Source organism: Larimichthys crocea, chromosome III (assembly GCF_000972845.2).
Source record: "Larimichthys crocea isolate SSNF chromosome III, L_crocea_2.0, whole genome shotgun sequence".
NCBI lineage: Eukaryota > Metazoa > Chordata > Actinopteri > Sciaenidae > Larimichthys > Larimichthys crocea.
In genome coordinates, this window is record NC_040013.1 from 803,162 (window position 1) to 820,023 (window position 16,862).

A 16,862-nucleotide genomic window follows, 5' to 3' on the forward strand; every position below is an offset into this window, starting at 1 on the left:
GTTATGCTTGTGAACATTTAGTTCAGTATGAACAACACAGAGGTTGAGATAACTCCCATAAGCTGTTGCTCCTGTAAAGAATGCCCTCTGTGAATTATGAATTCTTCTCCATTACAGGTTGTTCTGATATATTTGAAGAGTCCTTCTTCCTCTGTTCTATATGTGGACTTGTTCTCTCATTTGGGACCACAGTTAGAATTTGTTAAATTTATACTGTATTTTTTAATGTTATATAAATTCATACTTCATAATTATAATTTGAAAAAAGTTTAAAACGAAACGCACACTTAAAAAGTTTTCGACTCTAGATGCAGGACAGAGGAAAAACACTTTCTTTATTTTTCAGAATTAATAATGTATCCATGTCCCTCTCAGGTTGACCACATGACATGTGAGAGCCTGAGGAGTTGTTCCCCGTCTGTCCAAGGACTTGCTCTCTTACTGGCTCCACTTCACCACCTTTTGGCTACTGAGACGTCTCTGATTTGTTGAGTATGTCATGTGTCTTATAATGCTGTAAAAATACTCTTTTATTGATAAAAGTCCTGCAATCAGTATTTTACTTCAAAGTGCGAAAGAATTATTAGCAAACTGAAGTATTAAAGTCAAAGTACTTGTTAGATGTCATATTATTGATGTTTTATTATGTACATTTCAGTTGGCCAAGCTCATTTGAACTACCTTTGATACTTTGTTTAATGTAAATAGAATTATACTCATATATTACTTACATGCTGTACTTCCTGAAAAGTGTGTGTGTATTAGTTTTACACTGTGTATGAAACATGTGAGTTCTGAACCAGTCAGACTTATTTATATCAAATCAGAAGACCTTACACTGAACACACTAGTTGAGACTAAAAATGTTTAAGTGCACTTTTAAAAAAATAAATAAATGTCAAACTGTTGTTCCTGATGTATATTGTCACCAACATGTTTTAAAGAATTTTATCGACTTTAATAAACAAAGTCATGACAAAGTTTTGTCATTTCTTCTTTTCCTTCTTCTGCTCAGATGTCACTTGTTTACAGTATATAGCTCTATTGTGACGACTTGTGGAAACTTTAAGATCTGCAGCTGAGTAATTGTTTTCCATATTTCAGTAAAACAACATGAACTCAGATAAACTGAAGAAACAAAAAAAACAGAACACAGAGTTAGTCCTTGAACTCTGTTACAACAAACTGAAGGTTCAAACATCATCTGAATCCATGAGTTACCCAATGAAACAGTTTCTAACAGGTGCAAACACTGCAGAATATCTTCTCTGAACCGACAACAAGTGGCCACCCATGTTCATACATGTATAATATAAAGTCAGTTAACAGTTTATCAGGCACACAGAACTGAGAGAGATGCAGTCTAATGTAACAGTCCTGCAACAAATCCTCCTCTGAAGATTTCAAAGTTCAGCATCATATATTGACCCTCTTCTATCGCTGCTTTGTGGAGAGCTTCCGAGCTTTCTGTTCTATTGCCTCGTATTCATCATTGTCTGTGAATAATAAAAACAAACCGCATGAGATTATTAATAATATAATGTCGTAAAATTGCTGGGCAACAAAAAAATTGCATGACAAAGAGTTGTGAGGAAAGGCCAGGCGATTATTAGAGAGGTATCAGGAGCTGTTACCATGAGGCCAACGGTTTAGGGCGTCATCTCTCCAAACCTTTGAGTACAAAGTACAAACCTGTCTCCAAAAGTGAAACTCCATATTTAATTAAAAATAGCACAAACAAAGACAAACTATCAAATGTCCGAGCTGATTCTGCTTCTTCTGACCCAGAAGAAAGAAAACAGGAAGAAAATAAAGACAATGCAGGAAGTACAGAAAAAAGAGGTAGATAAACTTAAAAAAGAACTTTCAGCTCAAAACAAAAAAAATGAGAAGGAACAAATAGATCAATTAAAGAAGAAACAGAAACAGGAAATGAAGGAACTTTCAAAGCAAAACAAAGAAGAGCAGAAGATCAGGATGTCTTTGGAACATGAACAACAAATCACTGAGCTGAAGCTGAACATTTTTAACCATCGTCAACAAAATCAGAAGAAAGAACTGAAAGAATTACAAAAGCAACATGAGGAAAAATTGAATCAATTCAAACAGAAACTTCTGGAAGAAAATAAAAGAAATGAGAAAGAAAAACTAGATGAACTGCAGAAGACACATGAACAAGACATGAAGGAGCTGAAACAGAAAGTTATGAGCCAAGACGAAGACAGTCAGAAAGAAGAATTAGAAGAAATACAGAAAAGACATGACAAAGAAATGAACGAGTTGAAAGAGAAACTTTTGATCCCAGAAGAACAGTCCTGCTTTATCGCATGAGCAATTTGAATGATTCCTTTCATTGAAACGTCACCAGAAGGCAGCCAACTCTGCACAGCGGGAATTCATCAGACTCAAATCATTCAGTCTTTTCCAAATGGTTTTAAACATTAACGCTATACTCAACTGACTGAAAGGCTGGATTCACTCACTAACATCCAAGAGATAGACAACTGAAAGTAAAGTTAATGTTTCATCTATAGACTCATTTATAAATGTTTGTTGATATGTTCTAAATTTACTTGACTTTCTTCAGCTTGCCTTTATCTATATATTTCTTACCTGTGAGTAATTTCTTATTAACCTTGTGTATATCATTAAAGTCATCTTATGCTCTGAAAAACAGAACGATGCTTGGTGAGTCCAGAAGTTTAATTGGTTCTTTAAGAGATATTTTCAAGTGTTCCTTTTCATTTAGATTTGTCTTGTTTGTAAAAGAATAATGATAATTTGTCAGTGAATGTATTTAGGCAATAGTTTCCATAGTTCTTTAGATAACTGCTTCACCTACCCGGTATAGCTTCACTGCAGGTATGGTCTTTTACAGCATCTTGTAACAATGTAAAGTAACAATAAAGCTTCAGGTTTATGAACATGGTTGTGCATAGTCAGTGTATTCCATACAGTATATGGTGTTGCATGGTCTTCTCCGGGAGACTAAAGTTAGAGAGTGTGAGAACAGACGTACGAATGACAGAGACGCCGTTCACCTGATTAGTCGGATCTTTTACGGGTTTATTTTAGGCTGGTGTTACAAGGTGCTTGGACACATGCAGCATTGCTGGTTACACTGGTTAATGTGAGCTTGCTTGCTCACCAACGTTATTGCTAGCAAAATACTATTTAAGTACACGTTCAATTACTTCACGATACCAACTTATGTATAAAGTCAAACAGTATTGATTTTAGCCAACACTGAATTATGTAATGATACAAAGCAGGTGTAACTAACCATTTCCTTCTCTTCAGCTGCTTCCATCACTTGAAAAAGCAATGGAAGCCTTAAATATCTCAATTAAACTGCAAAGTGTAACGGTAGAAAAAGGCGTCATGAATAGTTTGGGGTGTCTGAACATGTGAATCAGTGTCCAGGTTTTTTAAATTAATGCATTTGTATGAAAACATCTGATAATATTTGTGTACTTTGAAAGAATTTCCAGCTAGAGATGCATCTTAGAAAACTAAATGAAGTATTTACTTCCTCTCTGCAGCTAAACGTCACTAGAAGGTAGCCTTGTAGCCTAAGAGGTGAAATACTGGCTGAAACACTCACTGCCAATAGTGCAAAGAACTGAAAGGTCAGTCACCCCCTAATTTAAAAATTGATGACGTTTCACTAAAAGCTAAAAACTGGAAGGGGTCTGGGTGTGAACATGCCTCCCTAGTTAAACACCATGATTTGCTTTGATATACAAGTATATTAACACTATAAAAACTGACATTTCTGCAAATAAAGACATCAGAGAAGCTGTAAACATCAAAAGTTGGCATTTTATTGAGAACACTCAAGGAGAGCATTGATACAGTTCGAGAACGAACGAGTAGAAAAGCAGAACATCGGTGTGCAGTTTATTGCCTGAGATGGTTAAGGGGAACATGGGTAGAAAGATGTTCAGTGATAATACTGACATAATACAGTATAATATAATACAGTTTGTTTTCTTGGACTAAAGTTTATCACCAGGTGGACTTAAAGCTGAGCTAGAGGAACACGTTGGAGATGTTTGATGTTCAGTAAGCTGCTGAAGATCTGCCGAGACGTTAAAATGTAAACGAGGGTCGCTTGATTCATCCTGTGTGCGGCATCTCGCATCTTTTAGTCTGTTCACACAAGATCAACCAGAGACAATTCTAGTTGGGATGGAACAGTTGAAAAGCAGATTAACTTCCCCGCTGGGGCAGAGGACACGTGGAGCTTTCTAGAAGCACTTGCGGTGGACGATGGATGGGCCGGATTCATCGTACTCCTGCTTGCTGATCCACATCTGCTGGAAGGTGGACAGGGAGGCCAGGATGGAGCCGCCAATCCAGACAGAGTATTTCCTCTCTGGGGGAGCAATGATCTGGGGTGAAGGAGAAAATAGGTTAAAATGGGAAGCAGTGATAAGGAAAAACTTGCTATATTCTTCTGGAAATGCTATCAAGATTTTATTTTGAGTCCTGTTTGGGAACCCCTAAACAAAAAACCCAATGACCAAGTTTGTCCACAAGGGGACAGTTTAACCTACAAAGACCAATTAGGGGTTAATACTACCTTCATGTTAGACCTGCAGGCAGACTGTACCATTTTCTGAAAAAATAAATAAAACTATACCTTGATTTTCATGGTGGGTGGGGCCAAGGAGGTGATCTCTTTCTGCATTCGGTCAGCGATGCCAGGGTACATGGTGGTGCCGCCGGACAGCACAGTGTTGGCATACAGGTCCTTACGGATGTCGACGTCACACTTCATGATGCTGTTGTAGGTAGTCTCGTGGACGCCAGCAGACTCCATTCCTGAACACACAGAAGGAACAAGAGGTTTAATTTTCAGTTCAACTTTGATTTTTAGCACATTAAAAAAAGACAACGCTGCTCTGAAGCGACAGATATACATTCGATCTGATGGCAGCACTGAGAAATCCCCAGGGACTCAACTGAAGGGATTGGTTTCTCAAAAGAAACTTTAAGCTACAAAACCAAGAGGAACTTTGTCAAATTGTTTGATCCTGCTACAATAAGTAAAAAAAATTAAAGCTGGACCGTCCCAATTGCCCAAGAACTCAAGGAGGCAAAAGCAGAGATGAGGTAGCATAATTTGTTAGAACTCGTTACCCACCGATGAATGAAGGCTGGAAGAGGGTCTCAGCGCAGCGGAACCGCTCATTGCCGATGGTGATGACCTGTCCGTCAGGAAGCTCGTAGCTCTTCTCCAGGGAAGAGGAGGAAGCTGCCGTCAGCATCTCCTGCTCAAAGTCCAGAGCCACGTAGCAGAGCTTCTCCTTGATGTCACGCACGATCTCACGCTCGGCTGGAGTTCAAAGGTTGAGATTTGTGTTACAAAGGGACAAAAAGTAGAACAAGCTGCAGACCTATACTTTGTTTTAGAAATGTAGACTATTGTACCGGTGGTGGTGAAGCTGTAGCCTCTCTCTGTGAGGATCTTCATCAGGTAGTCGGTCAGATCTCTGCCAGCCAAGTCCAGACGGAGGATGGCGTGAGGCAGAGCATAACCCTCATAGATGGGTACAGTGTGGCTGACACCATCACCAGAGTCCATGACAATACCTGCAAGACAAAAAGATTACAACTGACATTAAAACATCATTCAACATTAAACCAGTTATTGAGGTGCAGTTCCTCTAAACAGTCACAAGGTGTTGCTCTTAGACAACTCAAGAAAAAAGTATGTGCACCAGACACCAAGATGTTACAGCTTAGAGAGATGTGTTTGTATTAGAGTTCTCACCTGTGGTACGACCGGAGGCGTACAGCGACAGCACGGCCTGGATGGCCACATACATGGCAGGACAGTTAAAGGTCTCGAACATGATCTGGAGCAAAGAGAAACACAAGAACAAATCTTTATAAAATACTTGGACCAAGAAATGTAATATTTGTACAGAAAGGTGAAACTAATGTGCAGCTTTTGTCTCAAACTCACCTGTGTCATCTTCTCCCTGTTGGCTTTGGGGTTGAGTGGAGCCTCGGTCAGCAGGACTGGATGCTCCTCAGGAGCAACACGGAGCTCGTTGTAGAAGGTGTGATGCCAAATCTGCAGGGACGGGACATCGTCAATGGTGGAAGGAACTTAATACATTTACTCAAATACAACTGATGGAACGTTTAATGGAAAGAGAGTTCTTCACTTTGGGAGATTCTTTCATTGCATGACAACCTAAACATTCATGCACTTATAGAATAAACTACAAGAAGACGATAAAAGTTATTGATCTAAAAGTTATGCATTTTAAGTAAAGCAAAAATTAATGTATTTCTACAATGTCAATGTTCCATTTTACTTCAAGTATTTAAATGTCATCTTTAAATTACAAAACAAACATCTCGGTTATGATGCAGCTTCTCATCTACAGGGAAGATTTAATTTGGACTTCAATGTTCTCCCTGTTGGTGAGATGAAGATCTTTTAATCACATTAGAAATCTTAAGTTCCTATGTGTATAAAAAAAATCCACCCAAACAGGAACCTTCACTTGTTTAAGCTTCAAGCTCAAAAACTGACTGGAGGTTATCTCATCGTAATTTAAATTAATGTCTTTACTTTCTCCATGTCGTCCCAGTTGGTGACAATGCCGTGTTCGATGGGGTACTTCAGGGTCAGGATGCCTCTCTTGCTCTGGGCTTCATCTCCCACGTAGCTGTCCTTCTGTCCCATTCCCACCATCACACCCTGCACACAAAGCAAACAGTCACACCGTGTTCATCGCCGTTAGTCATAGTGATGAGACACAATGACGTCCATGCTGTCTCAGTACCTGGTGTCTGGGGCGACCCACGATGGACGGGAAGACGGCGCGGGGGGCGTCGTCTCCAGCGAAACCGGCCTTGCACATGCCAGAGCCATTATCAACAACGAGGGCAGCGATGTCTTCTTCCATTTCTGAGAGAGACAATCAGATGAATAAGAAAACATATCTGGGTAGTTACAGTCACGACTGGCTTCTGTTCCCGACGCTGCAAAACTTCAGATTTCTGTGCTATGACACTAAAACGTCAGCCTTCATCCAGAAGGCCATGAGTTTTAACAACTGAGTCAGAAATGCGTGACTCACATTTTGAAATAAAGCCGAGGGCACCTTTACAGTGATGCGACATCTTGAGGTTGATGTTGCACAAACCTTCATTTAAAGTCTGAACGGAAACTCATTTTGTGCATGCAGCACTTTTAAAAGAGTTTCCCTCCAATCAGCCCACGCTGGAATGACAGACATTTGTCGGGCGTGGCAGCTTTAAGTCGTCCAACCTGCTCAAACTTTTTTGTCGTCGCTTCAGGGCATTTCAAACAAGTTCAGGCAGAACCACTAAACCACTCCTGTGGGGCAAACTCTACATGCTCCATACATGATGCTACATGTGTTTTAAGCTTTAGATCCTGACTGCTCCCTTTTTTAAATGACATCAGGTCAACAGCAGCATCCACTCTGTACCGACAAATAAAAAAAAATAAAAAAAAAAATAATTCAGGGGTTTGAAACAGGAAGCAGCCCTTCCCTCAGGACATTCACTGAAACTCAAATTAACCACAAGGAGGCGAGTCAGTCATTACTCCAAATTATGAATGACTAAATATTCTACTAGTGTGAAACATTTTACTCCAAAACGGAAATCAGAAAAATATTGCTACAGTTCAGGAAATGTTTCAGTCTCCAGTTTGTATCAAACTCTTTAAGTTTCTCCTCTGAGGTTTTGGGTTCACATCCTCATACCTGCACTCATCTTTTCTTTTCATGCTGATCTCAGACCAGATACCTCCTGACAGAACTACGCCCAGTTTGAGACCAAACTTTTAAAATGTTAAATCATCTTCACAGGAGAACAAACTGTGTCTTTGCTCTGTGCGTTAAATCACTACCATCACCTGTCAGTCACACCTGAAGTCCTTCAGCGTTGATGATGATGATCATAATTAAACTCGGTGATAAAACTTTAAAAGCCACCTGAAGCTCCGCGCTGGGTCTTACCTGTGCAGGTGAGTCTCGGGTGTGTCTCTCGGTGAAGTCTTGCGGGTGTTTCTCTGCCCCAGCTGTGCTCGGTGAATGCAGCATCTCGAGCCAAACGCTCACCGGTTTTATTCTCGTTCGCGGGACAGCTGGCGTTGTCCATAAAAGGTAACGTTCGCTCAGCTCGGGCTCTCATTGGTCCAGGTGAGCAGGAGCCCTCAGGTTCTCTGAGCTCGTGTCCTGATTGGCTAGAGGAAGCATCTGTCAAGGGGGAGGGGGCATGTGGGAAAAAAACCCTGTTTCCCCCCCGAAAAAAAAAAAAAACCTCAGGCTTTCTACTGAAACCATGGACTTCACCAGAGAGCTGTGATTGGCCCGTCAGACCGGAAGGTGTGTGTGGCGTGTCGGTGGAACAACAGGACGAAATACTGATGTACAAATATTTCCATTGGTGGAAACGACTTAATGAAAACTAATATGTGAATTATCTTCATTTATTTTGTTGAAGTTGATCATAATTATTTAAATAGATGATGATTCAATTTTTAATAATGACCTTTCACATTTTGTAACTTTTAATGCTACACTGACCTGTGATCAGGTGAATGGTGTTTGATTTATATATTTTATATATTTTATTTTATTTTATGTTTTCTGGTTTTTCCTCTGATGTCCTCCGACTGCTCCGCCTCAACTCTCTGTGAGGTTTTAGACAGTCTGCGGGGACGTCACAGAGACTACGTCCAGGATTTAGACAGTCTGTAACAGTCTCAGAGACTACGTCAAGGTTTTAGACTGTTTTTTGGCATTTCCAGATTGTATCCAGAACACTTAGAAAGTCTGCACCACAGAAACATCAAATCTAGTTAATCAGGTCCAAACGACACTAGCAGCTGATTTTAAACATCAGCTGTGTAAAAGCAAATGAAGCAATCATCAACACACACATTCCAAAAACATGTTGCAAACACACACAACACAACAGAAGTGTTTCCAGAGGACAATGAACACGTCAGCTGTTGCTACAGTTTGTGATTTTTGTGACTCATCAAGTTAGAAATGGTTCAGAGGAACAACACTGAAGAACCCTTTAGCCCAGTTACCATAGAAACTATACGAGCTCGTATTCAAGCTGACCTTTAACATAAACAAACTGTAAACTCCACCTCAGCAAAAAATGTGCTGGTGGTGCTCTGTTAAGGCCCATCCACCTCCATCTCTGTGCAGCGTACAGTCTTTCTTTAATCTCAATATAAGTTCATTTATGATGAAATACTTCAGTGTGAATTTACTCCCCCAGACGTCTGTGACCTCCTGTTGATCCACTCTGACCTGTGATCAGCTGACCCACACTGACCTGTGATCAGGTGATCCACACTGACCTGTGATCAGGTGAACGGTGTCTCTGTCATTCGTACGTCTGTTCTCACACTATGTAACTTTGGGCTCCGGGTCGGGAGAAGTACGTAACGCTTTACGGCACTAAGTCACACAGCAGCAACTATTTCACTGATTCTGGTGAAATGAGGACTCAAAGTACAGACGTTATAATTACACACAGGTGTAACACAAAGACCAGGACGCAGAGTCTTTGTGAGTTCTCTTTGGTCTTCAGGGTTTCAGCCTCTGAGACCAACAGGGAATAACTTTACAGTACCAAGGTGATTTACAGACTTCATGATGGAAACAGTGGTACCTCTGTTGCTGTGTTCACTGTTAGACTGGACACTGCTGGTTCAGAGGTTCTGTCGCTGTGTTCACTGTTAGACTGGACACTGCCGGTTCAGAGTTTTGAACTTTCCTCGTCCTCAGTGTGAACATGGCCTCAGTTTTCAGTGTTGGGTGTCAACAGACTAATTCATAGCGTCCATACTTCTGATTAAAGAAATAAACTCTCTGTGATTTACAGAGTTTCCTGATAGACAGTGAAATAAACTGCTGACAGCTGTAGCTGCTGTTAGTTCATGTTAGCTCAGTTTGTTAGCCGGGCCGAGCTGGGCTGACAGCTGTTGGACTAGTCAGTGATATCAGCTGCTGGGGACCTGGTTGATGTTTGGCTGTTAGCAAAGTTGTCGACTCGCTAGTTTTTGATTCTAAGTAATGTAACACTTTTTCACAAGACACCCGTCCAACAGAACCTGTAGAGTCTGTTCACTGTTGAAAATAAAATCATTAAGATTCTGTTGACAAAGGACCGATCAGAGCCTGCACAGGGTCAGCAGTGAACCAACACCCCGCTGAGCTCCGCTTTTAAAACGTCATGTGTTTCATCATCGAGTTGAAGTTTGATGACTTGTAAGACGAATCATTCCTGCTGAGTTTAATGAACTTGTTCAGGCACACTGTAAATTTCACTGCAGTGTTTCCACATTCACTCTTAGTCCCTGTCAGGTCTGTCCTCATGTGAAAATCCAGTTTTGATTAAAGAATCTTTGGGGGGGGGGCCCAACAGGTTGAACTGGCCCTGATCTTTTCGCTCCTGTCTTTCTTTATGTTCTCACTGTTGCTTCACTCTTTTCTCTGTTTGCTGCATTTCTCATCAGTTCAGTTCATTAAACCTTCGGCTCCAGTAATCGTCAGTTTGGTTTTCCTGCAGAACGGTGATGCTTTGTAATGTCACACTGCTGCTTCACAATAGTTTTGCATTGCTATATATTGCAGAGGTGTTCCTGTTATTGTGTCCACACCCTGAACCTGCACAGACACGTCTGTCCGCTCAGATACAGCCCCTCGAATGCTCCTGTCACTGAATTATGGTCTTTTAAAGATGTAAAAAAAAAAAAGAATTCATTTTTTAACATCAAACTCGGCCAAACATAACGCAGGATTTCGGGGTGTTACCTCAGTCTGCTTTTTTCAGGTTTTAAGGGGCGGTCCTCGCCAGATGTGGCCACACCCCCCTGCATTATCAGACAGAAGCTTCTTCCCATGTGTCCTTGTATGGGCTTAACTGCAGCTGAAATTCCACCAAATGACACACCTGCTGCTGCAGAGGGAAGTGGAAGGAAGTTTTACTGAAGTCCTGCTGAACTTTACAGACGGTGACTTTTATTCTAACATTCACCTGAAGCTCGCAGGTGCCCGATGAAATGTGATGCATCGAGATCCAGAGCCACAAAATCCTCAAATGTCCCGAGCTGGGAGGGGAAGTAAACGCAACGTGTGCAGTGTCTTTTAATGTAAGATTGAAACAGAGTCATTTTATCTGACTCACTTTGTAAGAGCAAAGAAAAGTAAATGTTGATACTCGTTTAAATACTCGAGTATTTAAATGACAAAGACCTGGTGCTGCAGTTTTCCTTATATGGACTGAAGTGCAGCTGAAATTCCACCATGTGACACACCTGCTGCAGGGTCACCTACGTCAGTTTGCACAATATTTACCTGCAGGATGCTCGAAAAATCAGCCTGTACAATATTTAGATGCTTGTGCTCGAGTATCTTTATTTTTGCTGCTTCTACCTCGACTTCACGACATTTCAGAAGCAAATATTGAACCTTTCAGCCACTACATGTGACAGCTGTGCTTATTCTAAATATGAACACACATAAAACATGAGGCACACTGCACAAAAACATTACAACAGTATGAAGTGATTAATAAGCTTTGACCTGCTATAATGCCTGCAATAATAGAAGACACTCCTCATACTTTGAGCACATTTGATATCATTTGGACTGATACTTACTGGACTCATTTTTTACAGCAATATTTTTTACTTTTAGTTAAAGGATTTGAGTATTTTTTAAATTCAAGAGATGAAAGTCACAGAAATGGGAGTGTTCAGTATTTAAACTAGCTGAAAATTAAAATGCACACAGCGAATTCTTTTTCTTCTTCTTCTTCTTCTTCTTCTGAAGCAGTTTTTCTGTTCTGACAGGGTCTGACTGCAGTAAGTCTCAGTTTGCCTCAGCATGCCGGTTTAGAGCCCTGACCTGTGATCAGCGCCCTGCAGTCAGCCAGTCGACATTGTCCACATTCTCCGGCTGGTTCAGGCCTGTTCAGGGAGCCAGAGGAGTGTCAGTCTGCTGAACCTCTCAGAGACTGATCAACATGCGACAACACAAAGACCAAAAAAGGTGAGAACGCAGGAGAAACTTCCCGGATGGGAATCCTCCGTCTGTGTGTCCTCTTCACGAATCAAACTGCTTTTCATGAAAATCGACGTGCAGAGACTCGAAGCCTGCAGCGGACAGATAATCCATCATGTCAGACTTCATCTCCGTCAGAGTTACAGCCTCGTTTAATGCAGAGGAGAGATTAAAGCAGGTTTCAAGTCTCTACACGTTGATTTACATGTTAATGAGCTGAAACTAGTGGAAGGAAGAATTCATTCAGAAAACATGTTGATCAGTGAGTCTCAGTGGCAGATTTAAAGAAGTCTTGTTGATTCATTTTGTGGCTTCAGTTCAACTAAAATGAGTCAAACTTGCTTTTTATAAAACCTGTGATACAAAGTAAATTCTGTCGAGCTGCAACTACTGAGATTTTTAATGAATTAGCAGATAAATCAGTGGCCGATTAAATATAATAAAACCATTTTAAACATCTCCATTTCCCTAAGACCAAAGTCTGAAGTCAAAAACAGAGAATGTTCACGTCTAGGTTTTAGACAGTCTGCGGGGATGTCATGGAGACTACGTCCAGGTTTTAGACAGTCTGCGGGGACGTCACGGAGACTACGTCCATGCATGTTAAAAGATAAACCTCTCAATATAATGGAATACAGACTTCCTAAAGACTGCATTTTACGTCAGTGTATGTGTAACTAATAAAAATGTTCGGTGTCTGAAATTGTAAAAAGTCTTTTCTTCACCTCTGTAAGACTCAAGAAGATGATTTCCAATTATTTTGGTTTGTGCTTCCATTAGCGCCCCCATCAGGTCCAAACCTCTTACTGACAAACAAAGAAGCTTCCACACTGTTGATAAACTAAATCTAATGTAGACTGTGAAAAATCACACATTTATGGAAAATGACATGATGTATTTAAAGTTGTATACAAAACTAAAATTACAGACACTATCTGTAAATTAACAACTAAAATGTTAATTTATTTAAACTATATAAAGTATTGTCATTAAGTAATAATTACAAATTACAGTTATTTTACTGTAATATTCATACAGAACTTTTTCAGCTTTTACACACAAATCTATGTAAAATGTCTCATTATATAAATGTTTAAGTCCAAATATTTAAAAAAAATGTCTTTGTGAAATGCCAATGGCTAAACATAAAGTTATTACTACATGTTCATTTTATTTGTGATCTTTTGTGTCTCCTAATATTTAATTGGTACCTGATACATAAACTGTAGATGTGCCTTTATGTTGATGTTCGTTACATGTGCAGGTTGTGATATCTAAAACTTCACGATAACATGGACAAACTTCATCTGCTCCTAAATAGATAATTTATTATTAATTAACAATTTATCAATATTCAGAATTACATTTCTGTGGGTGTTTGTAGGTGGAACACATTACACATATACTGCAGCTTTACTGTCCGGTGCTTTAATTTTTTGTAAATTTACATGTATCAAATAAACAGTATTGTTAAAAAAAAAGTAGTATTTAGTGCAACAACATGTATATCATGCAGAAAGATCATAAAATGAATCATACACATAATGATGATAATGAGAATATGAGAATAAAAGTCATGTATAATCATAAAGTCACACTGCAGGAGCTCGTTGAATGGTTCGGGAGGTGGACACGGTCAACACCTTTAAGAGTAGAGTGCCTTCTTGTGGCAGAATAACAGAATAGCAGGTCGACGGTTTTCAAAACACACAAAGCTTCTAAAGTAAAAAACAATGGTTAGTTCATTTTTAATCTATAACAGGATTCAGTTACACTAGTTACAATTACATTAGTGCACATGCACTTATCTGTTAGCTGCACATATTTTACATGAGACACCTCACTATCTGTTCATGTCATGACAGACGATATAAAAACAAAACAATGAGAATTCTTATTAAAAATATTCACATCTCTCGCTCTTTTTGTCGACGTTCTTCCTGCCTTTTCTCTTTGCCTCGTCTCTTGTTCTTTTTTTCTTTTGTTATCCTCCATTTCTACGAGATGTTTGACTCTTCATTCCAGTCGTGTATCAGTAAAGTAAAGTATGTATAAGTCCAAAACCTTCATGCACATTCATGTTCTATTCAATAACCAAAGAATCACCCAGCCTCTAGGCCTCACCACCTGTGCAGTCTTTTTGTTCCAGAGAAAATACGTAGAGTTGACATGATATTGAATATGAAAAATGTTCAACGGCACGGACACCTGTGCTGTTCAATGATTTTTAAATGAAGTATTTGTTGACATCATAATGATCAAGAGTTCAGTCAGTGGGGCGATCAGAGAATGATACAACCTTTTTTGTATTTTTCTTTCAAATCTTTCACTTCTTCTTCATGCTTTTTCTTCAAATCCTCCATTTCGTCTTTTAGATGTTTTTCTTTGTGCTTTGAGAGTTTTTCTAACAGCTCGTACTCTTTGTCACGACTCCCTTCGGCCTCTTTCATTTGTCTCTCATGTTTTTGCTTCAGGTCCTTCACTTCCTCCATATGTTTGTCGACCAACGCTGCAAAGTCCTCTGTGTATTTCTTCCTAAACTCGTTGAATTCTTCAGCTTGTTTTCTGGCTTCTTCTTCATATTTCTTCTTCATTTCCTCAATTCTTTTCTTATAGTTCTCTTCTAATTCTTTTCTTTCCTTTTCCTCTTGTTCTCTTCTGATTCGATCTTCTTCTTTTCTTCTCTTTTCATGTTTTTCTCTTTCCTGTTCGTATTCTTCTTGAAGCTTTTTAAGTTTTTCTCGCTCCTCATGTCGTCGCTGCTCATCTTCTCGATTTCGGTTTTCCCACCATTCCTTTCTTTCATTTTCCCAGTTCTCTCGTTGCTTTCTCATCTCTTCTCTGCTCTGTTCCAACTTTCTGTCAATGGTTTCCTTTTCCTCTGATTCTGACTTTATTTTCTTCTCCAGAGCTTCCCGTTTCTGTTCCCATTCCTGTTGCTGAAGTTCTTCCACCTTTTTCCTTTTGTTCTCCTCCTCCTCTCTCTTTTCCTGTTCTTTCTTTCTCTGTTCACGCTCCTTATTTATGTTTTCTTTCATTTCTTCAACTTGTTCATCTCTCTGTTTTCTTTCCTTTTCAATTTTTGCTCTCTGTTCTTCCATTCTTCTTTCCATTTCTTGTATTTTTTCCTTATGTTTTTGTTCTAGCTCCTGCTTCTGTCTCTCCATCTCTTCTTCCTTCTCTTTCAGGATTCTCTCCACTTCCTGTTTTATTGCTACCTCTGCCTCTTGAAACATCTCATTGGTGTAACAGCTGCCGCCATTTTTCCTCACCATTGACTCAACCTGTGTCAGCAGCTTGCTGACCTGAGTACGATTCATCAGATCCTTGTTATTAAAAACATGATATCTGTCTCCACAGTCATGTATCAGTTTTTTGACAAAGTCCTCACAGTCTTCTTCTAGATAAGATTCAAATGATTGATTGTTTAGGTCGTCTCCTCTGGTGAATGTAACAATGATGAAATTTTGGGAATTCTTGCCAAAATATTTCTTGATCAGTTCCACAGAGTCTTTTTCCTCTTGTGTAAATCGGCCAATCTGCAGCACCAGTAAGATCAGACATGAGGGTCCAGAGACAGACATGGATGCATTCACAAAGCTCCTGTTGAACGTCATCATTGGACAGAGTTGTTAAACAATCCGGGAGTGTCGACCACAACGACAGGTCGCCCATCAATCTCTCCTGATGCTTTCTGGCAAATCTTGGTGACGGACTTTTGGCTGGGTTTGGATTTAAAATGTTCTTTGCCTAAAATTGTGTTTGCTGTTGAACTCTTCCCACTGCCAGTCTTCCCAATCAGCACCATCCTGAGACACTCTCTGTTCTGCTTCTCTCCTCACCTCCAGCCTCACTCTCTGTTTAACATCCTGCGCAGCTCAGCTTCAAGTCTGGAAACTTTCCATCTGAGCCTGGTGAACATGTCTTTGTGAGCAGCATGGATCCTTCAGTTCTCATCTTTTCCACCATGTCCAGCAGCTCTGGAGGCCTGCTTGCCCTTGATGTTCAGAACAACATATCTCCTCCCACAGCTCGACGGAGCTCCTGGATGTCCTTGTTTTCTTGTACAAAGTTAACAACAGCTGGAGCTGTAGGATCTGACTCCACAGTGAACAGAATCATGGTGAAGTCATCGACTGAGAGCTGAATGTGTTCTGGATGGTCTTTAACTCGCCCTTGTCTTCATCGTGAGGGGACCCACAGGTAGGACCAGGAGAAGGCATGGACCCCCTCAGGATCACAGAGGAGATACACCTGAGTGATTCCCCATCACTGCCTCCTGAGGTTTCCATACAAGGCAGGCAGCTCCACCAGGGAAACCCAACGTCCAAACACACCCTTCCTGAGGTTTAAAACACACCTGAGTGAGTTGAGACTGAGGAAACTCTGTCTGACTAAAAATGGCCTTGGCTGCTGAAGTCTTCCCGCTCGCTCTCCCCCCACAAGAACCAGTTAAAGCTGGTTTCAGGTCTTCACACTTTGTCTTGTGGTGTCTTCAGTGAAGGTGAGGAAGGTTCCTTTGTTTTCACACACACAATGTTCTCAATCTTCTGCATAATGATCTGTGGTCATCTTCAACATGCTGTAGTGTCTTCCTCCACCAGTCTGTAAGGAGCTGATTCACAGTAGAACTTTTTGTTCTGTTGTAATGATGACCATGAGTTTTAAAGCATCTTGACCAAACAAACCAGGATGAACTTCAGTGTTTTGTCTGTTTCTGCAGTGAAATCAAGAAGGTTTCACTAACAGCAGAAGAACATTTGGTCCAGGAAAACAAAG

At 40.2% G+C, this 16,862-nt stretch overlaps 2 protein-coding genes and 1 pseudogene across 2 annotated transcripts in view; all 3 read right to left on the reverse strand.

The window, feature by feature from the left end:
• Nucleotides 1-3,802: 3,802 nt before the first annotated feature.
• LOC104939525 (actin, cytoplasmic) lies at nt 3,803-8,169 on the reverse strand. The gene is made up of 9 exons (XM_027277534.1): nt 8,013-8,169; nt 6,807-6,931; nt 6,593-6,721; nt 5,975-6,085; nt 5,780-5,864; nt 5,437-5,598; nt 5,150-5,341; nt 4,646-4,827; nt 3,803-4,394 (listed from the first exon to the last, which is right to left on the reverse strand). Exons 1-9 carry the CDS (start codon nt 8,152-8,154, stop codon nt 4,251-4,253), a joined length of 1,272 nt encoding a protein of 423 aa, XP_027133335.1. The 5' UTR covers nt 8,155-8,169; the 3' UTR covers nt 3,803-4,250.
• Nucleotides 8,170-13,308: 5,139 nt separating this feature from the next.
• On the reverse strand, nt 13,309-15,937 carry LOC113744039 (GTPase IMAP family member 4-like; annotated as a pseudogene).
• Nucleotides 15,938-15,944: 7 nt separating this feature from the next.
• The window catches only part of LOC109136686 (GTPase IMAP family member 8), a 31,101-nt gene continuing 30,183 nt past the window's right edge, over nt 15,945-16,862 (reverse strand). The window contains exon 7 of the mRNA XM_027278390.1: nt 15,945-16,052. Coding sequence (XP_027134191.1) covers nt 15,945-16,052 — 108 coding nt within the window. The remainder of the gene's footprint in view (nt 16,053-16,862) is intronic.